Source organism: Xenopus laevis, chromosome 5L (genome assembly GCF_017654675.1).
Source record: "Xenopus laevis strain J_2021 chromosome 5L, Xenopus_laevis_v10.1, whole genome shotgun sequence".
NCBI lineage: Eukaryota > Metazoa > Chordata > Amphibia > Anura > Pipidae > Xenopus > Xenopus laevis.
Window position 1 is genome coordinate 10,605,862 of NC_054379.1, and position 27,182 is coordinate 10,633,043.

At 40.2% G+C, this 27,182-nt stretch overlaps 1 protein-coding gene across 3 annotated transcripts in view; it reads right to left on the reverse strand.

Moving 5' to 3' along the window:
• Nucleotides 1-68: 68 nt before the first annotated feature.
• The window catches only part of hhat.L (hedgehog acyltransferase L homeolog), a 155,418-nt gene continuing 128,304 nt past the window's right edge, over nt 69-27,182 (reverse strand). For all 3 annotated transcript variants that reach the window (XM_018262566.2, XM_018262563.2, XM_018262564.2), the window contains one exon: nt 69-1,105. In XM_018262566.2, the coding sequence (XP_018118055.1) occupies nt 969-1,105 (137 nt within the window). In that variant the 3' untranslated portion in view covers nt 69-968. The remainder of the gene's footprint in view (nt 1,106-27,182) is intronic.

A 27,182-nucleotide genomic window follows, 5' to 3' on the forward strand; every position in this document is an offset into this window, starting at 1 on the left:
TTTGGGTTGTTCCTATTCAATCGCATTATAGATATTTGAGTTTTTTAATAAATAAGCTCCCATTCGAGTTGTGAGTACTTTCAAGTTTATTAGAGTAAAAAACGTACTCTAAAATTCGATCTTTGATAAATAACCACATAATGTAGCTTGTGTTTAGGTACATGACAGCAGCTCAGAGTATATAGATGGGAATCAGCAGAAAAGAAAATGGGGAGTCTCTGGGACATCTTCAGAAGCACAGATCATCATCATCATCATCATCATTTATTTATATAGCGCTGTCAAGATATGCTTTACACACCTTCCCTGCTATGGTTATGGTTGCCTTTGGCTGGTACAGAAACCTTATATATAGTGGGCCTCATTTATGATCACTGGGCAAATCTGAACCTGGGCAGTAATCCATAGCAACCAATCAGTGATTTGATATTTTTCATCCAGCTGCAGGTAGAACAAAGAAACCAAACATTTGATTGGTTGTCATAGATTTCTACCCAGGTGCAAATTATCCCACTGTTTAGTAATAAGCCTCAGTGTGTACAATTTTTGTAGACTTTTTTTTAGTTCTCCTTTAAGGCCAGCTCACGGCTTTGGAATAACCAAGAACATGGTGTATGGAAATGGATTTATACCAACCAAACCTTCCAATAAGTGTTTATTATATATATTCAGACCATGACCCAAGGATATCCTACCTGACAAGAGTACATTGCTTTAAGGAAGGTAGATAGGAGAGGTTAAGTTGAACATAATTAACTGGTTGCCCCTTACACACTTATGTATACACCCACTGACTGTTCAGATGAGAAATCCTATTAATACTGACGTGTATGCATTTATGTATTTGCCTCTGCTCGTATATCATACCATGAATACTTACATCTCTTGACTAAGGTTATATATATAGGTCAGCTTTTCTAATCATCTTCTCAGAAGAATCTATTAAAGTCCAATAACCTTGAGCAGAATCATTTGATAGTTTTGGTCACTGAGCAGACGGGGAATCTGCCCTTGTAGTGTGGGAAGTAAAACAGATTCCATTCTATTCCGACATGGGAGAAGCAATATAGGCAACCGAAAACGGTCAGCGGCACCCATGGCCAACCTGTAGGAAAAAGGAAAGCAAAAAAAAAAAGGAATGAATACAAACAACAATATTAAAATTGGGAACTTATTTAAGAAATTTAGAGGTATTAAAGAGCCACTATTCTTCAATATTAAGTAGGCTTTTGTAGTGCAGGTGGAAAATGATGTATCTCCAAAAAACAACAACAGCATACAAACTCTAAGGCACTACTGTCCTGCTTACAAATAAACCCACTATCCTTAACTCACTGGACCTCATGGCCCATTTGGCAGACTCTATGGGGCAAATTCACTGATATTGCCCTACATATGAGCCCAGTGTATAGTTTATGTGCCATATGTTAGGAATGTAGGGGGAAGACGGTTACCCCCAAAAAATTGTACGCTGTTTTGAAGCCTATCACCATTTTTTTTAACTATTTTTTTAGGAACTCCTATCTACTCTATTGCACTTCGCCTGATCTGAGGTGGTGAAGGCAAGTCTGGCATAAGAGGTAACGTTCAGTAAAATGCGCATCTTAGTGAATTTGCGTAATTACATACATTCGCCAGAGCGTAAATTTGCCTGCCATTAGGGAGCGAAGTACCGCTACAGTCTATCTCCATTGCTGACGAAGTTACGCCAGCGACCGTTAGTAAATCGACAAAGTTTCGAAATGACGTCATGCTGGCAGATTTCCGCCAGCGTTACTCACTTCGCCCTTTAGTGAATTTGCCCTTATGGTTCCAAAAGAAGAAGCAGCAGAAATATTAATGGTGGAAATGAGACTTGAGTAAGGGGATGGCGTAGTTACACTGCCAAACAAAAACATCTTTATAAAGAGTTGAAAGGTTTACATAGCACTTGTCCTGGTGCAGCTTACAGTTACATTCGAACAACACACACGGGTCAATAACATCAGGACACACCTAACCTGCCTGTATGTGTATGGGAGAAAATGAATGTACCCAGAGGAAACACAAACCAACACAAAGAGAATCCAGAAACTCCCTGCCTATTTGATCTAAGCACTGAGGTAGTTGAGTGATTAGACTAGAACTAACCAGGTGCATTTTTAGACCCCTAGCTGCCCTGATGCGGCCTTTCCTTTTTACGCCTTGTCTTTGCTCTCCACATTTACTTTCAGTAGCTTCTGAGGACTTCTTCTAATGCAGAACTTCTAATGAAGATCTGAAATTCAGCATTAAAACAATTGGAATTTCGCCTCTTAAACGCCTCTTAAACTTACCTTTTTTACATCCCTGGTAAATTGCAAGTTGCTGCGCCATTTATTAGGACATTACAGATGAAAGCCTAACGAGTTTTGTGTCTATTGGGTCACTTATTCATAGGCTCTATGAGCAAGTTCCCCAATAGGCACGAAACACGTTAGGCTTTCATCTGTAATGTCCTAATAAATGTTTTGTATTTTTAACCACTTTCGGTTAATTCTTTTGGAGATACTCAAATTTTCTATTTTTGGATTTCTCAGCTTGCCTCATGGCAGCAGTACCCCTGATGCTAACCATTGAGCCACCATGACGCTATACTCTTGTCCTAGACAGTTGCTTTAATTGCTATTTCTTCCTCCCAATACTGACAAAAATCCTAACGATAAGACATGATCAACAAAATAAATGGGCAGGTACTTCCCATTTTTATGAGGCTTAATTTTTGCAAGTCATAGATAAAGGAACTTAAGACATTAAGGAAGAATTAGGTGGAAGGGAACCACCAGAAGGCTACTGTAGGTGAGACTGGGAAGAATGTCTATTTGCTCTGTGAGATAGTCCTGCAAGTCCAATCTTACCAATTACATTGGCATTTGGAGAAAGTGCTTGTCTGTTGCCCTAGATATTCTTAAAATATTAATAGCTGAGACTGTAGTGTTAGGAGGTAAAGGGTTCAAGAACAAATGTTAAATGTAAAAAGGAAGGCTTGAAGTAACAAAGTTAAAATAGCATTATATCTGTGCTCTGGGGGAGATGTGCTAGAACCCACCATGAGGCAACCATAAAAGCATGGAACATGCCCTGTTACTAGGGATGCACCGAATCTGAATATTTTTGATTCGGCCGAACCCCCGAATCCTTTGCGAAGGATTTGGCCAAATACCGAACCAAATCATATGCAAATTAGGGGTGGGAAGGGGTAAACATTTTTTGATTCGTTGTTTTGTGACAAAAAGTCACGTGATTTTCCTCCCCGTCCTATTTGTATGCAAATTAGGATTCGGGTTCGGTTCGGCCCGGCAGAAGGATTTCAGATTTCAGAATCCAGCTGAAAAAGACCGAATCCCGAACCGAATCCTGGTACTACCTGTTACCCTCTCATTTGCCATCTCAACTGGTGCTTCTCTTCCACTAGGTGAAGCTCTTCTGAGAAATCACTTCTTATTACTAATTCGAATGAAATACATAGTTGACATTTGGATATTTAACAAAAGAAATTGCCACATTATGTAAAAGATATTTGCAGAAAGCTCATCTTCCTTCAAAGTTACGTTTTCATTTCAGCCTAAAAAAATTATTCTTCCTCTTCGTATTCCTCTAAGCTTGAGAAAATCAAAAAGTCGTCTAGAAATTAAATTATTTAAAGGCCTAGTAAAGCCTTATGACTAAGTAATATTTTGGCATATGAAATGCGAAAGATTCGAGCGCGCTCTGGTTTCAAGGTGACTTTTACTAATGAATCTTCTGGAGTATTCCAGTGGGTTTAAATTACCTTTCGTCTGCAAGAATGGAATTGGTGTCATAGTGCATAATTACCCGGATCCCTCTCACTGCGCGGGCCATTTTTCCAGTGTCACATTTAATCGCAGATTTTGCCAATAGAAGCAGAGCGATATGATTTCCCACAATGGAAAAACAATTGTTATTCTTTTTAATAATGTGTCAAACATGAGAAGGCTCTTAAAGAGACAGAGAAATAAAACAGAGGAACTAATGGATTTGGATAGTCAATTTATGTGAGCTACATGCTATCATTCATCATCATGTTGGCAGAAGTAGTCATTAATAAAGACGACTATTGCACAGCATTTTGCATCTTAACAGCAGAAGTGTCTTATCATGAGTCTGAGTAGAGGCACACGAGCCAGTAAATAATAATATATTATCTGCCTACCAACCTTTTAAAACAGAGCAACATCAGACAGTAGCACTATGCATGGCCTGCTATGATGACAGTTGGGTCAAAGCAGTTATCTCTAGCCTTTACCCATGATTAGTCTTCCTTGTTAAACTAGGATGGTATAAAGCACTTCTTACAGGGGACAGTTAAGTTTAAAAATAACACATATGTAGATGTCTATGAGGGTGTTCATTATGATTAAAGAAGCTTTGGAAGTTTGTGGCTTCTGAGCTTTCATGAAAACAATCACAAGGTCAAGAGGAACATCAGGTATAAAACAGAGCAGAAACCCAGAGCGGGCAAAATAATACAAGTCAACCAATGTATGAGTGAGTGAAATTTAACTTAATACTTTATATGCTTGCATGTTTTAAATGCAACAACTCATTGAGACACAAATGAATGCAAATGACCCAACACCTAAACCTATGTAATGTGATCACAAAGACCATTATAGTAAAGAGTGCACAGACCTGAAGAACTGAGAGACTAATCAATCCCTCTGTTAAAGCATTGCCCAACCTAAGAGGACTAACGCTACAGGTCAAGTCTCAGGATTCACTAGAAGTACAAAATACTCTACTTTGAAGACAGCAGTGTAACAATTTTGGACAGAGGAAACTGGTTTGAATAAGTACGTATGGAGGCCATATGTATATCAAGTTGGAACCAAACAGAATGGAGACTGTGATGCAATATATCAACCACATACAATGCTGTTCCAAAATTTTTACTCCAGTAGTTTCACAAAAATTCACACCTTCAATCAAGCAACTTGGCTATACAGGGGCTGGTTTAAGATGTCAATTCAGTCCCTTCAGACCGATCCAGCAGCTTATCTGCTTATGTATGCGCAGGCAAGGGACACATGGGTTTGGTAATCTGGTCCTTCCCTGACAGGCTACATTGGCCTTTGTAATGATCCAGTCCTTGGTCTGAGGGTCAAGCGATCAGATGAGCTCCATATTGTCCACCGGTGGCAATCTCGCCAAACAAGTGGATCTTCAGGTGTCACTTTAAGGCTCCATTATTTACTTTGCATAGTTTTTGAATGATTAGTCTTTATATTCTGTATATTTCTAGCCTGCGTATGAAGAAATAAAATCTGGTTGCACACATATTACTATGGTAATTGAGCCCTAGCACCCAGACAGTTGTCAAAATTCCAAGCCTAAAGGCTGTAGAAAAAGAATTGAGATATAATTATGGCACTTGTATTCCCCTTATGGGTTGGGAATTTCCTACAATCCAACTGAAATGAAGAAATTTGGATGATTGTTGAAACATTATAGGGCAAGTAAAGCACTAAAATATGCATATGTGCACTTATTTATTAAAGGACAAGGAAAGTCTAAAATAAAATAAGGCTAGAAATGCTGTATTTTGTATACTAAACATAAGCATGAACTTACTGCACCACAAAAGCCTAATCAAATAAATGATTTATGCTTTCAAAGTTGGCCACAGGGGGTCACCATCTTGTAACTTTGTTAAACATCTTTGCAAGACCAAGACTGTGCACATGCTCAGTGTGGTCAGGGCTGCTTAGGGATCGTCATAAACAAAGCTGCTTGAATTCTGCATGGCTGGGAAGTAAGGCGGGGGCTCCCCCTGCTGTTAATAAGTATGATTGTTTCCCTGCAGAGCAGTTAGGGACCATCTGACAATTCCTATCCACAGCAGTAAATGAAGGGAGAATTTCACTGCATACAGTCAGGATTCTTATAAAAACGGTACACATTTTTTAATTAAAGTATATTGGAGATAGGTTTCTTTTTCATTAAAGAAAGTAAAAATGGGATTTTATTTTTTTGCCTTTTCTTGTCCTTTAAGCCCAGGACACTTAGAACCCTGAAGTATTCCATGCAAATATTTTATTGTTATTTGTTAATGGCACTTGGCATTGTCACTGTCACACCACCATCTTGGATTCCCTTTCCAGCCTGTGTATGACTGAAACCATGAAACCATGAAGATAATGGCCTTTTCTAAGGATACATTTAATATGCATGAGCATGCTCCAGGACTGCAGTGCTGGGGAGGATGACTTGGGTTATTGTATCGGAATTGGGAGAAAAATGAGGACCTTGTCAATTCAAAACCTGATGATGCCTAAAGCCAATGTTGAGAACGGATCAATGATTTTCTTTTTCAGACAGACCAATTGTCATCTGCTGCTTTCTCAGAACAGTCCAAACTGCCTGCCTGTCACAGAACCACCAATGGTTGACCAGCAAGGCCAATGTCAGTCAAACTACATGACCGTACCTACCACTAACCATTGAAAGGAAGAGTACTGTATATAAAACAGTGTGAGTTACTGATAGGGATGCACCAAATACACTATTTTGGATTCGGTCGAACCCCCGAATCCTTTGCGAAAGATTCAGCAGAATACAGAACCGAATCAGAATTTGCATATGCAAATTAGAGGTGGGAAGGGGAAAACATTTTATACTTCCTTGTTTTGTGACAAAAAGTCACACGATTTCCCTCCCGCCCCTAATTGGCATATGCATATTCGAATCCCGAACCAAATCCTGGATTCGGCGCATCCCTAGTAACTGTTATATGAGAGAGCACCCAGTTGCCCAGAAAACGTACATAATCGTTCTTCACATATTAACATCATAATTTCAGAGTCTTGTCACATTTCGCTTTCATAATTCATAATTGCATTAATGAAGACAATTAAGTGCTGCCTGTCTTAATTAAAAACATGCCGAACCAAAGCAACTCATTAGCTTTTAATTGAAATGGAGATGTTCGCCAACATTGCTGGGTGTATTCTACACAGCAAAACAGCAGCGGAAATTTAGATCAGGAGTCACCCATAAACAAGCGAATAAAATGACAAAGTCTTCACGCTCAGAACGTATTTGGCTAATCTAAAGGAATTCCAACATATTTAACTCTGATTAAGCCAAACTGTGAGATTCAACGGGGATTCAATCGGAAATGCTCTTGGCAAAATCACTGCTAGTCATCTTGTGTGACTACATATCTAGCAAAAATTCTTTTTTTCTACAGGCGGCTAATAGTTCTATTGATAAATCATTGAAATAATAATGTTTGTTACTTCAACGTATTTCCCTATCCCCCCCTCCCTATTTAATTCTAAAGCTACAAAAAACTTCTGGCTAAATCAGAGCAATGTCAAATTTCGTCAGGTTTGAGCTGGAGAAATAACTTCGGAGATATTTCAAGGTGTATGCTTAAGTTCCTTTATTATAAATAAGTGTTCGGCAGTGGGTCAGGCACAATCGGGTATTCCCAAAAAATAGGGGTAATAGTAGGTAAAGGCAATACATGTAGACTAACTTGTCGAGGCCTATTTATAAAAGGTCGGATTTTAGTGGTTTTTAAAACCACAACTAAACTTACTTTGTCTAAAACTACGAATGTCATGACATTTATTAAAAGATCCGAATAAAACAAGTACAAGTACGAATGGAAAAAAATGCACTAAAAATAAATACCTCTAAAATTTTGAGTTTTTCAGACAATTCCTAGCGGGAAAAAATTTTGAAATTCTGAATTGATTTAAAAGGGTTCAATAGGATCAGAGCAGCTCTCATGGACCTCCACTACTTTAACCTGGCAACGTTTTGTATTTGTGAATTTCTTGTGGAGCTTTTAAAAAAACATAGGAAAACCACACATTTTTTGAGATTTGTGGGAAAAAACAAAATTCAAATGTTGGTATATGGGCCCCTAAATGTAGAGTCTGCACTGCTGTGTACTCACTAACTGGCCCACATTTTGACTTACTGTTTGTTGTGTTATAAATAAACAAGTTTGAACTGTGAAGAGCTGGTTGGACATATTTTATTATTGAGGTGCCAAACCAGGTTAGCAGGTCTTAAAGGTCACTGAGCACCTGACTCTAATTTACTATTTTGTACTCAAGGTCATTTTCTTGGCAGTTTGCCTTATCAGCATGAGCCATGTCTAGTGTGTCTCACAGATACAAGCTCAACAATGACAGAAGCCGTAGGCGATAGGCTGTTAGGAACTATGAGTTCATAAGATACCTAGGAGATACAACATGTAGGGCAGATACACACGTGGAGATTCGGGGAGACTAGTCGCCCAGTGACAAATCACCATTTCTTCAGGTGACTAATCTCCCTGCAATGCCTTCCCACCAGCTAGAATCTAAAGCGCAGTGGGGTGGCACTCGGGAGGGCTTCGTTTTCCGAAGTCGCACGAAGTTTCGCTGGTGGGATGGAACTCCAATTGTTTTGTTTTCCAAAGTCGCACTAAGTTTCCTCGTGAGGCAAGTTCGGGCGACTTCGGAAAATAAAGCGCTACGAGTGGCATCCCACTGCCGATTTAGGGGCAAATTCACTAAACTCTGTAAATTTGCCATCGACAGCTTCGCTCACATCGCAACACTTCGCCAGGCGTAGATTCACCAGGACAACGCTAATCCACTAAAATCCGAAGTTGCTAGCGTTACTGCGCAAACCAAACAAAGTTGCATACGGTGGGAAGTTAAAGTTGAATGGACGTATAAGCCCAGGGAAACCTTAATGAAATATTGTTATAATGCCCTACACATGAGCTCAGTGCATAGTTTATGTGTCATATGGTAGGAAATGTATGGGGGAGCCCGGGTACCCAAAAAAAATTATATGGACTTTTGCAGCCTATCACCCTGAAAAAACTAAAAGATGCCAGCCTTTTTTGGGACTCAACTAAATGTTGAAGAAGCCCTTTACATTCCATTGCACTTCGGCTGGTCTGAGCTGGCGAAGGCACGTCTGGCGGAACAGGTAACTTTCAGTAAAATGCACATCTTAACGCTCTTTCGCCAGAGCAAAACATCACCTGGCTTAAAAAAGTGCGAAGTATCGATAGAGTCTATCTCCTTCGCTAGCGAAGTTACTCCAGCGCCCGTTAGTAAATCGTCGAAATACCGAAATGACGCGAATTTTTGCTAATGTTAGTCACTTTGCCCTTTAGTAAATTTGCCCCTTAGATTCTAGCCGGTGGGAAGGCAGTTCAGGGAGATTAGTCGCCTGAAGAAGAGTCGATTTGTCGCTGGGTGACTAAATCTCCCTGAATCTCCCCGTGTGTCTCTGCCCTTAAAGCACATATATGTGGAAAACATGTGCTCAGCTTGAGTAGTGAAGAGGATATATGGAAGTGTAGGAAGATCACATGCGGTGCGCAAAGTACTTAGTGGTCTTGTCTCTGTGTATTATGTTTTGTCATGTTGAACCTCTGCTTTAAAATAATCACGCCCAACAACAAGGAATGGCAACCCTATTTGTTCAGTTTGTTTTTGACAATATATAGGACATAGTCCTTTATTATGATGGTATACGACAAGAGAACATTAACAAAGATATTTACTTAAGGTAAGACTGAATGTATACCACTGGTAGGCAAAAAAAAGTTTTTGGTAACAAAGGAAGAGGGATCCAGTCTGTATACAGAGTGTAGACAATGAAGGTTCACTGGAGAGCAAATGTGTTCAATATTCTCAAGTGATTGCACTGTGTAATGCATCTTTAAATAAATCACTTGAGAATATTGAACAAATTTGCTCTCCAGTGAACCTTCATTTATTGTGGAAGCGGCGAAACCAGATCACTGTTTGATTGAGCAGCAGGCGACATTGTACACGGTTTGTGGATTCAAATATCTCACTATTTTGTATACAGAGTACTCAGGTAGTTAGAAGGTCTTCTGTCATCCCAATAAACTCTTAGTAATAGGGTGAGTTTGGGGCCAAAAGATGAAGTGGCACAGGGCTCAGTCTAAAGATCATTAGGGTGACATTTGGTGAAAAGGCCTATTTTCAATAGCCAAGTTCCGACGGGGAGTTCAGAATGAAGCTCAATTAGAGTGAAATTTGTGTAAAAACCTATTTGCTGCCCTAGATATTCTTGCAACTATGATGGATGATGGATGCCTAAATGTTTCAAATGCCTGTGGTTGGGCCGTTGTCGACCAAATGTTGGACCTCAATGAGGGCTTCAATGAAGAGCGTCTGAAAAACTCTGGGCTAAGCTATACTGTGTTGTTTGTTTTCCAGGATCACAAGGCCATCTGTGTAGGCCTGAAGACAGCGGGTGAGCACCATCTGATGTTTGTTGTAACTATGGCAGCAAGTGAAACAATTGGTTAACATAATTACTGCACATTTATATTACAGAACACCTTCATCTAGAGACCACAGTTGTTTTACCAACTTCTGGAAATGCATCAGATGACAAAAAAACCCTATGACTTTATGCATAAGAAAAACAAATGAAAGGGGACCCTGCTGAGCCTCCAAATGGAGTAGAGTTTCTCTTTAATGAATGATAATACAGTGACAAGTGGTTTCTTTTGCTCGGTAAACACATTCTAAGAATGTTCGGGCAATGGAATCAAACTGGATGAATTTCTCACTGATCCTAGTATCAGTATGCTGGTGCCTTGAGCTTCAAAACATCAAATAACGGAAACTAAAATCAAGACAACTCTGTAAGTGACAGGAAAGCAGATGTTGTGCAGAAGATAAGAGTATCTGGAAACCACGCTGTAACTCATAGCTGTGATCTGCATGGGGGTGTTTGGGAGATTTAATGAATGTTTACAGCTCAGTAAAGGGAAGAAAAAATCAACACAGAAGAGGGATCCATTGTTCCGGAAATATGATGTGGCATCAGTGATGGGGAATCCGACTACAAGGAATATAAAAATGCAAATAGTTTTCTGTGTCAGCAATGGATCAGCCCAGAGTGAAGCTTATTTTTAAGACATTAACAATAAATGAATGAAATAATGTGCCAACTCAGCAAAGAAACCTTAACTTATATATTAACTTAATCCAGCAACAAGCTACCAGGCAAACCCCACTGGGACCCCCCACAATGTACAATCAATTCTATGTGCATCATTCCATTAGGCTGGTATTTTAAACCAATTTGCTCTGCATTTTCAGCTATTCCAAGATGCATATCTCTAGCAAAGCAAGATGGTAAATGTAGAGAAAGATCATGACTGTAGGGCAATGGCTAATATATATATATTTAGAAAAATCCTACCACAGCCCATAGGGCAACATTTTGGGGTTCTCAGACACTTTCTCAAGCCAAGGAGACAAGTAGCAATTTCAAACATTAGTTCATATGGGCTTATACATAGTAGCACAGGAAATTGCATACAGGAAATTGCATCACCAATGGTGTCAGTGTTTTTGTTTTTTGACTATAGTATTTGCTACTTCGGCAGTGGCGGTGGACTACCTACACCAAATTTAGAGGGTTGTGCGGCAAGATATTTATTAATTTTTTATATATATATCTACAATATGCAATAATATAAAATAAAGTGCTGCATGTGTAATAGGAATCAAAAGGAATGAGGTCCCTGTCCTGTAGAGCTTACATTTGGGGTGGGTGCGTTGCCTAGACATACTGTATATAAGAGGGTAATAATTGCTGCAGCATACAGTGGTTGAGGCAACAGAATTCCATATTTAAGAAGCAGCAAGAGAGAAAACCTTAAGATGGGATACAGCAGTGGAAATGAGGTGGAGGCTCTGAGAAGAACGTCGGAGTTGGCCAGAAAGTTATGGAAATACACAAGTAGGTATACAGTGGGGCAGAAGAATGAAGGGCTTTTAAATTCATGATAATGATTTTATTCTTTGTCTAATAGGTAGCCATGATTAAGATGTTTACAGCGGAAGAGCATGTTCTCTTGTAGATGACTAGAGTGTGGCAACTGGTTATAAGAGGCCAAGTCAGCAATCCTCTTGAGTGAGCATGTGGGCAGTTGAGTAACACTTCAGATTTTACAGTTCAAGTTCCATTTTTCCTCGACTGAGTATACGCACAGCCCAGGATGGCTACAAGGAATTACTGGGACAGGAGGCAAGATGGCTCAAGACCACTAGAATAGTTGCCTGGGCAACTGAGTTTTTCAGCGATGAGGAGTGTTGATCCTTGGTCAGAAATTAATGATTATAATTTCTGGGGTGGGGTGTGTAACAAATGTGCAGGTCCTCAATAATTAATCCTTTTCTCCACAAATGTAGGCAGACTGAAGTGCGGAATGGTAAGAGTTACGGGGACCATCTAGTAGCAAGATGCAGTAGTCTATGCAGGATAGGATGAGGGAAAGGATAATGTTTACCTGTTGTTTGTAAGAGTAAATTATGGATTTTGATAATATTGAATAGGAAAAACTTACATGGTGTCAATGTGATTAGAGAAGGAGAGGGAAGAGGCAATGGTCAACCCCAGTGGCAATAGTGGGAAGAAAACACATGTATGTAAAGGAAATATTGTAGAAATAAACTTCATGCCCTTTTTCCTCTCATTACAGCCAAGTTTCTCCTTGTTGTGCTTTTTTGTGTTATACATATTTCAGATATATTTTGATGCTCTGTGCTATCTTCTATCCTAAAGATGTTTGGCCTCTCTGTAACTCTCCATTCATTTTGTTTTCATGAACATGGAGCATATCTTTCACTTCTGAAACTCAAAACATATTTCAGGGTCGTCTTAGTTCTTTTGGGAACATTCATTATTTTCTGCCTTCAAGTTCAGCAGACACATTGGTGAAGGACTCTCCACTAGAAACTGTATTAGAACCATGAGTTTGAAATTGCATTTCTGCTTATTAAAAATTGTGCAGAAGTGAAAGAGCACAGGATGAGCAAGATCATCTATTATCCCAGCATAAAGCTATTAGATAAATTCATGAGAGGAACTTAGAAGCAACTGATATCTATGAAGTGTTACTAACTTACTTTCTCATTAAGAATAGCTTGTAAAACGAAAAATGGTGAACAAATAATCCCATGTATAAGAGATGATTATAAATGATAAAACTTATATAAATGATTAGGCTTTTGAGGTTCAGGCTCTTCTTTGCTGTTTAATATTTATTCATTGTCCTCTTCGGTTTGTAAAAATGTAGGATGCAGGCTAAGCAATCAGATCACTGGACAGGCCATTGACAATCAGTGACCACATTAACAGGATGAGTTCATCTCCTGGTCTGATTGTCAAACTTGATTGATCACAGTTTGATTGTTCATCGTTTGGTCCTACACCTGTCAGGATACCTGGTGGTCTAGTGGTGAGGTGGGGACCCCACACCTCCTTCTGTTTCGCCATTCATGCATAACCCGAGTTTTTGACACACACACGATGTGTCTGACATCTTGGTGCAAATTTCAAATATTTAAAGGCACCACATTCCTATTCCACTGCCCAACATAGGACTATTTTATAATTGTTCCTGGGTGCTCTTATAGTTCTGATCTCTGTTCTTTGACCTTGCCTATCCCTGACTTCTGCTACTTTGATGCCTGCACCTGACCTGTTTACTGACCATTCTTCCTGATCCTTATTTTGTACTGTGCTACTGTTGGGTTTGACCCTGGCCTTTGACCTCGACTATTTCCCTGAATCCTTTTTTGCACTGCTCTGCCTGATTGGTATCTACCTGGCCTGACTCTTGACTACGCTCATTGTTCTCCGTCCTTTTTGTACACATTCAGCTTTGTAGTCTGCCCAGAACTCTCCCCTTGGTCACTTTAAGACCTGGTGGCATCCAAGTAGCGGAGGGTTCCTTCTGAAGCGAAAGGCAGCGTTTATAGGTGGAAATGTGAGCCGTGATCGGGACCTTGGGGTTAGTTTTGGTTTTCGGGACACCTGTGCGATGATCGTCCAGTTTGAATCAAATTGACAGAACACGTTTCAGTATATGTAGCAAGCAGAGAATACGGAAGAGTGCTTAGATAAAAGCAAATGGGTGGATATAAGACAGTTGTTTCAAAAGGAGATGCAGGAGGACATACAGTACTTTATTTGTTTTAGTAACCACTGCCTAGAGTTACACAGCTTGTTATACACAAATACCCCCAGATTCATTTTTCAAGGTTATTTTTTTTTTGTCAAAACTCACATTTTCAGGTAAAAAAAAATAAAATCTTTCTACATTTATTATACCCCAACTCTGGAAATAGCTGGACTCCGAAAACACACCATCTAAAACCTGTTGAGGTCAATGGCAGAGGTCCCTTGAGCCATTTAAAGATGTTAATAGCCTTCATGATGTTCCAGTTTTGCCCAAAAACTCGATCAATTCCAGCGATTTGCAACTCAAACTCGCTGAATCGAGTTTCTTCCATTATAGTTTTTTGTTAAATAAAAAAAAATTTGAGTTGTGAGTTCATTGAAGTCCATTCAAACTATAAAAAACATTCAACCTTTGATAAATAACCCCCTTAGAGAATAACCTTACATTTATCAACATTGAACCTAATTTTCCAGTTTGCTCCCCAGTTCTCCAATTTTGTCAAATCGCTCAGCAAAGAGACAGCATCGAGAACTTTTTTTTTTTTGCACAATGCCCACCTCATTAATATACAAGTTAAAAAGAATGACCGCAGAGTTAGGTGAGCTATAGGGTTAGGACTATTAACACTTCACTAATTACATACCGTATAAGCCTAAAGAATCGTCAACACTTCCATTAGATGTAATTTAGGTCTCCCATGAATATTTCTTTTTTGTAATATTTTTGCACTGCCAGCAGCCCCCTCCCAATCTAAAGGAAGGATGCTTTACCTCTCCTACAGAGTTTTACTGAGTATCACTTTACAATCCCTAATTCTTTCTCACTGAATAGAACAGAAAGCAGCTACTGACGGATAAGTTTGTCACAAATCTCCTTGATCAAATAGCCTGTGTGCCACTGCCTTAAACACAGCGGTATTTAATAATGACAAATTCTAGACTCACCTACACACACAGGTTGATCTTCTGAGAAGCTGTTTAACTATTGGAATCCATGAAGGAGGCAGCACGGCACATCAGAGACACCCGTGAATTCTAAAGCATCTTGGTGACAGATACAATATACATCGTACCCTTTTACCGACCCACTGCCATACACAGACAAACTATTTGGTTGTAAACCCATAGAGCTAATGAGAATAATGTCACAGTAATTTACATGTCCACATGACAGCTCAGTAATTAATATTACAACAGAGGGTGAGTCATTATGGAACATAAACATTGCAAAGAAAAGCTGTTACTTCAGTGCGATAAACAGATTAAACAGGAGGGTGAAGGACAGGGTGGGCCAAATGCAAATCAAAATGAAGGTCTCCAGGGGTCATTCAATGTCCAGCTGAAGACTAATCACCTTCACTGGTCAATTACCAAGGCAATACTGCCCCCTGCCTGTAGTCTCCTATAATAATGATGCACACTGCCCCAGCCACCAATGCTACTGTTGCCCTCCCTTTATCACAAGATATTTTTCAATGCAGTTACACAATAATTTTTAGAAATAAAATACACTGTATGATGTGCCCTGAGCTTGGGTCCTTTTCTAAGTCAAAAAGACACATTGAGACGATGAAGGAGCCAGCATTGATACAACAGGGTAAACAATTGAGTACGGCTATTTGCTTTCAACCGAATGTAAACATGGCATTGTAGGACGAACATCAAAGGCCTCAGTTTTGGCAAGCTTTGACTCTTCACCAGGGATCCCCAACCTTTTTTACCCGTGAGCAACATTCAGATGTAAAAAGAGTTGGGGAGCAACACAAGCACGAAAAAGTCTCTGGGGTCCCCTATGTAGACTGTCAGCCTACAGGAGGCTTTGTTTGACAATACATCTGGTTTTTATGCAACCAAACCGGGAATTCAAAAATAAGCACCTGCTTTGAGGCCACTGGGAGCAACATGCAAGGAGTTTGTGAGCAACATATTGTTCATGAGCCACTGGTTGGGGATCACTGCCCTACACTCAATTACGAATCCAATGGCAATTTTGGATTCACATCACCATCACACATTGAAGTCACATGCAACACAACTGTTTAACCAATATACATTTATTTTAAGCAAACAAATCCGGCTCTATAAATTGGCTTAAATCTTCAAAGTAAAGCAAATTTGCGGGTTTTAATTGCAGCTGTTTGATTAATCACAGACTGAACCTCGCTCACCGTAAAAACCGGTTGGTCCAGGTGCTAATTGCCCCGGACCCCACTCTTAAGTAGAAACACTGGGTTATCAAAGTCTTTTGTTCATATAACCAACTATGAAAAAACAAAGCTGAAACTCTTACCCTGCAAAGGTAGTGACCTGGGTGCAGCCAGCCCCGAGTCCGTCACTAGGGGGAACGCCAACAGCAAAGTAGTATATTTGGAGGCAGCGCACTCCTGGGCATAAGACAATAATCGCTCTTCTCCAGATAGTTAAAAAGTTAAATTCTTTATTTAAGCATAATATCAATCAGACAAACTTAGCATCTGAGGTCTGACGCGTTTCGTGATACAACATTTCCTCAGAGACCTCCAGGAGTTCGCTGCCTCCAAATATACTACATGCAGCACAACTGTACCTGATACATCCAAACAGACGCAATTGCACTCGTGTTTTAATGGGAATTTGGCACAAGTCTGATCCACCTATTTAAGCAAACTGCTGTTGGGACCCTGAAACCATCACCAGGTCCATGGTAACAATAGCTCTAGATTTGCAGCTGCGTACCATTTATCAGAAGTACCAGGAAGGACATATTGACAACCATATGGAAGTGTTTGGATGCAAGCATTTCAATGAACAACTGCCTATGGCTACATATACAGGCAGGGCTGCCATCAGGGGGCACAGGAGGGAGAGTAGTGCCAGGCCTGGTGGATTATACCTTTAAAGAGGGGGCCTTGCCGTGCTGCATTTCAAGGAGGTAGATGAAAGCTAAAGTCGACTAGAGAGCAGAAGCTGCCAGAACAGCCGAAGTTGCACAAAGAGCTGAAGATGTTAAATTCTGTGGAAGACCTGAATGGAGCCGAAGCTGCTGAAAAAGCGGAATGGAGTCAAACCTGCTAAAGAAAGCTGAGGAAGCTGTTGTTGTCAAGGAGAATTTTCAAGGTAAGGTCCACTGAACGCCAATGTTGTTTTTAAACCCTGGCCACCAATGGATTTTTTTTAAAAAAAACTTACTAGCCACCAATGTGACTTGTTTAAAAACTTGTGGGGGAGGGGAGACAACCTGGCCACAAACAGATTTTTTTAAACTAGTGTGTGTGTGGGGGGGTGGCTGGCTGCCAGTACATTTTTGTTTAGCTTGTGGGGGGCCCTGGCCACCAATGTTGTTTTTTTTTTTTTTTTTTTAAGTGTGGGAGGAGCCCTGGCCACAAATGCTTTCTTTTAAAATTGTGGATTGGGGGACCTGTCCTCCAATGATCTTTTTTAAAAATTGTGGAGGAAGGACTGCCCGCCAATGAATGGATATTTTGTTTACGTTAGGGGGGAGCCCTGGCTGCCAATAAATTGTTTTTAACATGTGGGGAGGCACTGGCTGCCAATACATTTTTTTTAACATGTAAGGGGCCCTGGCCAGTGGCCACCAATGGATTTGTTTAACTGGTGGGGGGCTAGGCACCAATATTTTTTTTTTTACTTGTGTAAGAGACACTGGCCACCAATGGTTATTTTTTGACGAAGGGATTAAACCAAATGGCTCTTATTTGTACATTAATGCATACAAATTGTAAACTACACTAACTAAGGTTAGCATAGGTACCTGCTTAAAGGAAAACTATACCCCCAAAATGAATACTTAAGCAACAGATAGTTTATATCAAATTGAATGACATATTAAAGAATCTTACCAAACTGGAATATATATTTACATAAATATTGCCCTTTTACATCTCTTGCCTTGAACCACCATTTCGTGACTCTATCTGTGCTGCCTCAGAGATCACCTGACCAGAAATACTACAACACTAACTGTAACAGGAAGAAGTGAGGAAGCAAAAGGCAGAACTCTGTCTGTTAATTGGCTCATGTGACCTTACATGTGGTTTGTATGTGTGCACAGTGAATCTTACGATCTCAGGGGGCGGCCCTTGTTTTTTAAAATGGCAATTTTCTATTTATGATTACCCAATGGCACATACTACTAAAAAAGTATATTATTATGATAATGGTTAATTTACATGAAGCAGGGTTTTACATATGAGCTGTTTTACTCAGTATCTTTTAATAGAGACCTACATTGTTTGTGGGGTATAGTTTTCCTTTAAAGAGTCTACCTTGACGTGGTGGTAGGCTTAATAATTCTTTGGTCAAAAGTTACTGTTCAGCTCTCATGTCTTTGTGGCCTTTTCACTGTGTTGTTGGGGTGGGGCCCAGGGGACTGTGGTGGGGTAGGTGGGACCCAAAAAATGTTGTCGTACAGGGCCCCGTGATTACTGATGGCGGCCATGTATATAGATATGGGATCTACTCAAGCGTTTTTTTTACAAGTTTTATGACTTTCCGGCATACAAGATATGATGTCACTGACATGAGATTGAGGAGGATGTAGCTTCATCTTATCAGCATACAGGATATGATGTCACTGACATAAGATTGAGGAGGATGTAGCTTCATCTTATCAGCATACAGGATATGATGTCACTGACTTCATTTTATCAGTTTGCAAGGTCTAAGGTGGAAGGAAACTCTGGCGAAAGAGTAACGAGTAACGTTCTGTAAAATTTGCACTTTAGTTAATTTTCGGAGTAACGATCATTTGCCTGAGCGAAAATGCACCTGGCGATAGGGCGCCACACTGTGCTAGCGACGGTCTCTTTCGCTAGTGAATTGTCATCTACGCCTGTTAGTAAATTGTTGATGTCCCTGCAGATGAGATTTCTCGCAAATTTTCACTAGCGACATCCAATTCACTCTTTAGCAAATCTGCCCCTATGTGTTCTGTGCAACAAATAAAAAAGGATTAAGGCGCTTTAGCATTATTCCTGCTTGAAGAAAGTGACACCTGCGATTACCCCCTCAGATAAATCTAATTCCATTTAACAAAGCCTACTTTCCTTGTATTAAGGTGTAAGCTTCCTATAATCTGCTTTGGTTTCTTTGTTAATTAAGATGACAGAAGTGATAGGTGCTATGTAAACAATTTACAATAACACTTTTCTGGGAGGGTTTAGACGCCTCGAAGCACATCTCTATAATCATGATCAGACTCACGGCTTTAACTGCTCCACTGCCAGACTCACGGCTTTAACTGCTCCACTGCCAGTTTTATAAACAATGATGTGGCAGATGATGGGATGAAAGGACTGCTGACACACAGAATACAACTACGCAAACAAAAATAGACTGTAAATGGAAAAGGGATTTGAGGTCTTGGCACTTGTTTGCATGCCAGGTTTCCATGGTTTCATCAATTCCCATGAACTAAGATTAGCTGTAATCCTTACAAAGAAATCTAGTTTTGGTATAGATAGAGCTTGAAAAAGCTCATGTTAAAGGAAGACTATACCCCAGGATAAATTCTTAAAGGAACAGTAACATCAAAAAGTGAAAGTGTTTTTAAGTAATAAATATTGTACTGTTGCACTGCCCTAGTAAAACTGATGTGTTTACTTCTGAAAGACTACTATAGTTTATATAAACAAGCTGCTGTGTAGCCATGGGGGCAGCCATTCAAGCACAGGATACACAGTAGATAACAGATAAGTACTACTATAGTTTATATAAACAAGCTGCTGTGTAGCTATCGGGGCAGCCATTCAAGCACAGGATACACAGTAGATAACAGATAAGTACTACTATAGTTTATATAAACAAGCTGTTGTGTAGCCATCGGGGCAGCCATTCAAGCACAGGATACATAGTAGATAACAGATTAGTACTACTATAGTTTATATAAACAAGCTGCTGTGTAGCCATGGGGGCAGCCATTCAAGCACAGGATACACAGTAGATAACAGATAAGTACTACTATAGATTATATAAACAAGCTGCTGTGTAGCCATGGGGGCAGCCATTCAAGCACAGGATACACAGTAGATAACAGATCAGTACTACTATAGTTTATATAAACAAGCTGCTGTGTAGACATGGGGGCAGCCATTCAAGCACAGGATACACAGTAGATAACAGATAAGTACTACTATAGTTTATATAAACAAGCTGTTGTGTAGCCATGGGGGCAGCCATTCAAGCACAGGATACACAGTAGATAACAGATAAGTACTACTATAGTTTATATAAACAAGCTGCTGTGTAGCCATGGGGGCAGCCATTCAAGCACAGGATACACAGTAGATAACAGATAAGAACCCTATCTCACTTTTTGCCAGGAAATCTAGATGTACATTCGGGGGCTGAAATACAAATTTTGTAAGATATTTAAAGTGTTACTTTCGTTTAGCTTTCTGCAGTCAGACCTCAAGAGAAATTGACATACACTAACATGTACATGAACCCAGTGCCCGGTAACGCACAGTTACTGATCACACATTTCCTTTCATTAAAAACACCCATAAGACAAATTGCTATTGGTTACTGCACTGGGAGAACTTTACCCTTGAAAATAAATCAGGCTTTAGTGATGGAGTATGACTCAACATTCTGCACAGAAACAGCACTAGAAAAACAATGAGTTGCCAACCTGTAAAACTGCAGGTTCCTGTGTAAATCTGCAGGTATTATATTTCTCCTACGAATGTTGTATTATAGCTTTTGAGAAAGTAGCTTTTTGAATAGGCCTATGGTTGGTAAAACCACTTCCAGTAAAAGAGAAGGAAAGGCTTGCAGCACTAGGGGGTGCCAAATGTTAGGCACCACCAAGTGATTGTATTGACTTACCTGAAACCCTGGGCCGGTGCTCCTATCAGCAGAAAACTGCACCAGCCCGGGGTTTTTCCAGCGAGCAACACAGAGCGATCCTCAAATTTCCCGGGGGAAACGCATGTGCGGTTAGCCGACTTTTTCGTTCAAGTTCGGCTTTTTGTTCTACTGCACATTCACAGCCACGCAAAGAAGGAAGAAGAAGCAATAAGATCGCTCCATGGTGCTCACTGGTATAACCCCGGGCCAGTGCAGTTTTCTGCTGATAGGAGCACTGGCCAGGGGCTTCAGGTAAGTAACTACAATCATTTGGGGTGCCTAACATTTGGCACCCCAAGGGCTGTAAGCCTTTCCTTCTCCTTTAAAGTTAAAAAAATGCACTCCTTCCATATGGTTGCGCTTGGCACCATTCAATCTTTTCCTCCATTACAAATGAAGCGCTGCTTCACCTATTGACTAAGGGAACCCTGGGGCCACTGCCACCTTTTGAACAGATGGAATCTCCAGCGCTCCCTTCAAACCCAGTGTCAACAGGCGTAGTACACTTGCACCTAAAGAATCTACTGCATGTGTCACAGAACACTAAGAATAACCCAAGACGGACTTCCATGCACTTGCATCCAATTTACAACAAAATGTGTGCTCAATTGTGCTCATTTCTGGTAAACCCAGCTCCGTTTCTAAGGTGGGAGTGTTAAGCAGCTCCAGCAATGCCGCCCCCCAGCTCTTCCTGCACCGGAGGGGGTCCGGGGGGTGGGCTGCATCGATAGTGCAAGTAGCGCAATTGCACTCTCTTGCACTAGAAAGCAGAATTTCCAGTTTTAAAAACAGAAATTAAACCTCAAAAGGTTCCAGGAGCAGCCCCTGTTTTTCAACTCCCCTCACTGGCGCAGTGCCCCAGGGTAAACTGGGCCCAACTGCAGAGTGTATAGTGCAATTGCCTCTAGCAACCACATTCCACTAGAATTCTGGGGAAAAAACACTGTATTGTCAGGGAAAATACGATGGTTGCACTCAATATTGCACTTGCAGATACTAAAGGAGAACTAAAGATTAACTAAAGAAGTAGCTAGAAATGCTGTACATGATGTTTTGTGCTTCTGTACCAGCCCAAGGCAACCACAGCCCTTTAGCAGTAAAGATCTGTGTCTCCAAAGATGCCCCAGTAGCTCCCCATCTTCTTTTCTGCTGATTCACTGCACATGCTCTGTGCTGCTGTCACTTACTGAGCTTAGGGAGCCACTCACAATATACAGTACACATAGAATAGAAATGTCACAATATAAGGCTGATTAGTAATTAATACAGATAATTACTACATGGCAGCACAGAAACCAGTGCAATTAGCATCAGAATTTAATAATCAGCAAACCTGTAGCATCAGCTTATATTACAGCCAGGGAAGCTCATTTTCTGCTGGATAATTAGTGACGAGCCCTAAGCTTAGCTTCTCAACAGCCAATCAGAGCCCACTGAGCATGTGAGTGTCACAGACACTTTCCAAGATGGTGACCCCCTGTGACAAGTTTGAAGTCCTGGATCATTGCTGCTATTGACAAGCTCAAACTTTAGCCTCGTGCAATAAGTTCACTATATAAAATATGCCATTTTAGACATATTCATTTTTAGGGTTTAGTTCTTTAAGGAGCCCTGCTACCTTTATTCGCAATGAAACAGCTTTTTATACACAAAACGTTCCTGTAAAAAAATATAGATAGAGAATCATGTTTAAAAATTCTACAAATGTATGTCAAACCATAAAAGACAAAAGGAGAACTTCCAAAGTAAGAAACGTTTGCTGCATATTCCCTTGGTGCTCAGAGCTGAATCAGTCTTTGATTTGTGCGTGACTAATTTTAATGAGGAAAAAAGCTCTTTTTAACAATGAAAAGCGAAGCTGTAAAACACTGCGGTCCTAGATAATGGGATGCTTGATGAAAACAGTTTTTTTGGTTCATTCTTTGATATGTCCATTAAACAGTGTATGCCCAAGAAATTATGCAAAGAGCAGACACTAGAACAATTCTGAACATTTCCTATAATAATGCCCTTGAGTTCTATCCAGCTGTCTGAATGGTCAACAACTGAACTCAATGGACCCTTTAGCACTTTAAGTCCACTGTTGCGATGCACTGGTGCAATATAGATGTACAACACTTTCTAACAGATAAATCTGTGTTTTACTAAGGTAGAGGGTGGTATTTAGATCTTTATATAAGTTACCTTGTATATTCCCAGCCTTATGGTGGCCATAAACATACAGAAAATATCATAAGAAACAAAGTCTTGTATGATTATCAATGTGCATATGGTGGTCCACCTTAACCAACTGATTCCATGTACTATGGATGTCAGTCGGTTTGGAAATCAAGCTGGTTTGAAAAACGAATGCTCTGGTGCATTGGCATATGCGGAAGTGAAGAGGAACCATCATAACCTTGTGCTCTTGCACAAACGATTGTAACACTCAAAAGGCTGCCATACCATTTGTGACCCCTTATAAGATCTCCATCCACTAAGTCTGTGGACTGAAAGGTCAGAGAGTCGACCAGAGGGGTCTATGTAAGGGTAGATATGGCAGAAACTGGGTGATGCCAATTACAATGGTACCACATTAGCATGGGGTGTTTTGTAACTTCGGCTGGTGGGGTGTAGAGGCCAAAACAAAAGACTCAACTAGATCATGAGTGGCCTGTGCAGACACTTCTAATAGGGACAAGGCTGTGCAGTGGATTAGGAGTGTACTTCCAACTAATTACAGTCCAATTAAGGGGATTAGGTAAAGGCACTGGCCTAGCCACTTGCCAGTAATATATAATCAGGAAAAAAGAGAGCCGATACCTTGTCTGCTACAAACGGGCGAATCCCAAACTTTATTCCATGGTGCTCACAGTGATCAAACGTTTTGGGACCTCAAGGCCCTTCCTCAGTGACAAATAACCAGAGAGACTATACAAAATGTACAGGCAAACTAATTGTGACCCCTAGTGGTGCTCATCAAATATACATAAAAAAGATTATTAACCATTTGTATCCATTATGCACTTCCAACTAGGCCATCAAAAGTTCACCCATCTCTTACAATGTAGTAGTAAAGTTGTGTCTCTAGGGTTCCAGTTAGCCTAGAACCCAAGTCGGTTTGGTAGATCAGCTGTTCAGTTCCTCTTTGGCCAACAAGTGCTGGTAGTTTTGTAATAAAGAGCTTTTCTAGGCTTCCTGGTCCCAGTGCCTATGGCATTTGTAAGAATTGGTTTCTTATGCTGTCTTTCCTATTGCTGATCTTGCCAGTAGTCTGATTGCTGCCTGCTCTGATCAGTGCCTGAATATTGGACTTTGCCTCTTGGCTGTGCCTGCCCTGACCTCTGCCTGTATACAGTTAGCCTTCAGCCTGCTGCCTGTCCTGGCTCTCTTTATTAAACGTCCTCTACTCTGCTAGCTGTAGGTCCTGTTTTGGTGGCACCAGTAGTTTCCTACTGGGGTCCAGTAGAACCTCTCCTCTCTGACTGGATCCGACCACCTGGTATGGCATTTTTGGCAGTAGCTCCATTCCCTTATTGTGTAACTTGATGACTTGATGATAAAGACTTCTAACGGCAGTAAACAGAGACTGCAGGAGGAGATCAACGTGGTGGAGGTGGCCTCTAGTATATTATGCAGGTGTAAAGCAGGGATAGAAATAAAACGGTTCATTTTGTAGCTGGATAGTTTTCCATCAGCTTGCTGTGTCTAGAGGCAGGTTTCGCCACTCCTACGCTCCACACTATAAAATGACCTTTCTGGTCCAATTCCACACCACTTGTGCTTATTACTTTGCCTGTACAATATTGGAATTGCTCACATACCAGTATGAGGGGGAGGAAGTCATTACTAACATACAGCTACTGTTTGGGATTTCAGATTAGTAGGGAACATCGCTTTTAAGGGGACAGGGGAGAATAACATGTTCCACCATCTCTTTGGCAAAAAAAATGAAACATTTCTTTTTTTTCTTCCCAAGGACAATTTCAGTTGCTGAAAAAAAGTAATTGCAAAGCGCATTAAAGACACGGATTTTGTTTAATGTGAGAAACACCCGTGTGTCTTCTCACTGCTGTAAACATCACTTCTGTTGTTTCTTGTCTTACATCGGTATATTTCTCAGTGTGAAACATCTTTCAATTTGTTTTCTAAAATTACAGTAGTTTGGATGAAAATGTTCTAAACTTGCCTTTCATTGTATAACTACTGCTGAGGAGAAAAGACAAAAAAATAACCAATGTTGTTCTGGAACATTGAAACATTTCAGTGAAACGAAAAAGAGAACTTGGTGACACAAGAATTCTTCTTAAAGGAGAAACAAACCCCTTATTAAAGAAAACTCTACACCCCACCCCACATAGACCCCCCCTCCCTCCTCCCCCCAAGCCTAGCTGCTACCCCAGGCAAAAGACCCTAACTTTTTACTCCAGATTCTGGGATCGGAGTTCATGGCAGCCATCTTCCGGGTCTTCGGTAATCTGAGAATGAGCCCGGCGAAGCGGCACATGCCCGTCTGCGACAACTGCGCATGTGCCGAAATTTATGGAAATTGGTGAAGCGCCAGAGGAAGACACAAAGACCTGGAAGATGGCTGCCGTGAACTCCGATCCCTGAAACTGCACAGAAGGGTAAGTAAATAGTTAGGGGCATTTCCCCAGGGTAGCAGCTAGGCTGAGGAGGGAGGGGGGTCAATGTTGGGTAGAGAGGTAGGGTTATTTTTAATAAGGGGTTTGTTTCTCCTTTAAGGCAGCCATACACTGACCCACCAGGTACCTTTTCCACCTGCATATCCAACTTGCTGAATGGACGAAGAACATACTGTATGAGGGGCCACACAATATGGCCTCCTTCCGATTGTTCTGTTCCTTTACACAAAGCACATAAACAATCAGAACCACAAGTGGAAATAAGCTGATGCTCCTCTTTACTTCCTTATGTAGTGATGTCCCATGACCTGGCCAACACAGTCCATCAGATCAGATGAAATTCTTTAACCTGCCCAATTCCCAAACCAACCAGTATCCATAGTACAAGTATATGGTCAGCTCTACTTTATTACAGTTACATAAAAGCTGAAGCTGAAAAATACTGCCTCTGTGCAAGTTGAACCTTTCTAAGAAATATTTCAGAAGAAGCTTTTGGTAGAGCAAGAAGAAGGTGGAAATATCCATCTGAAGCTAAACAAGGAACAAGTCCTGAATCAATGAGTATTATCTACTGCTTCTTAGAGGGACTACAACAAGTTCAACTGCTATGATGTAAAAAGCAGTTGCACACATTTAGGGGCAGGTTTATCAAAGGTCGAAGTGAAAATTCTTATTTAAAAATTGCACATTTCAAGCAAATTTTTGTGTACGTCAACTAGGGAATAGTACAAATTCGATTAGAATTTGAAAAAAAAATCGAAAACTAGAATTTTGACATTTATCATGTACGGTCTCTTCAAAAATTTGACTTCGACCATTTGACCAAATGGTGGACTTTGAAAAATCAAAGTTTTTTTGGAAATCGAATTTGATCGAATGTGCTATTACTTCAATTCGTACAATTTGAATTCCATCAAAAACAGACCTATTTGACCAAAAAAAAACTTGGATTTAATTTCGGTTGGTCTTTTCGAATTCGAATTTTTTCAAATTCGAAATTCGACCCTTGATAAATCTGCCCCTTAATGTAATCTTAGGGGATACCTTTGTGCTAGATGGATCTACTCTTGTATAAGGTATTATAGTGTATGGTTTGTGTATTATATCTAAATATATAGTTATATATAAACATATTCCACAGTTCTGTACAATAAACGAGTTTATACATTGAACATACAAAGCAACCAATAACCAATACAAGAGGTGAAGAAGGCCCTGCCCAAACAAGCTGACAATCTAAAAGGAGAAGGATGTTTTTCAGCTCACCCTAGTCTGTACCATGTTATTACTAGTTATATTGTTACAGTGAGTAGGTACTAATCAGTGGTTGTTAGGGGTAAAAGAGCCCCAGTGAGGGTTAGCAAACAACAGTAAACTCCAACTCTGCAGAAGTGTAGAAAGTTTATTTTAGTGTCAGCTCTATTAGATGAAATTATTCCTGTTCAAAATGTATACTGTAATCTGTTTGTGATAATTGCTTTTTTTTTGTTATCAAAGGCAGTATTTTGTCTAAGCAGAATTTATCTGTCATCTAACAAGATGACAGATAACGTCTGAGCATTGTACATGCAAACTGTCATCTCAAGGAGGAAAAGAAATCTTAGACTGGAATCCAAAATATTTAGAGGCACATTTATCAAAGGTCGAAATTCTTGTGAGTATTTTTAAACTGCCCTAAACTCCCATAAATTTGAAATT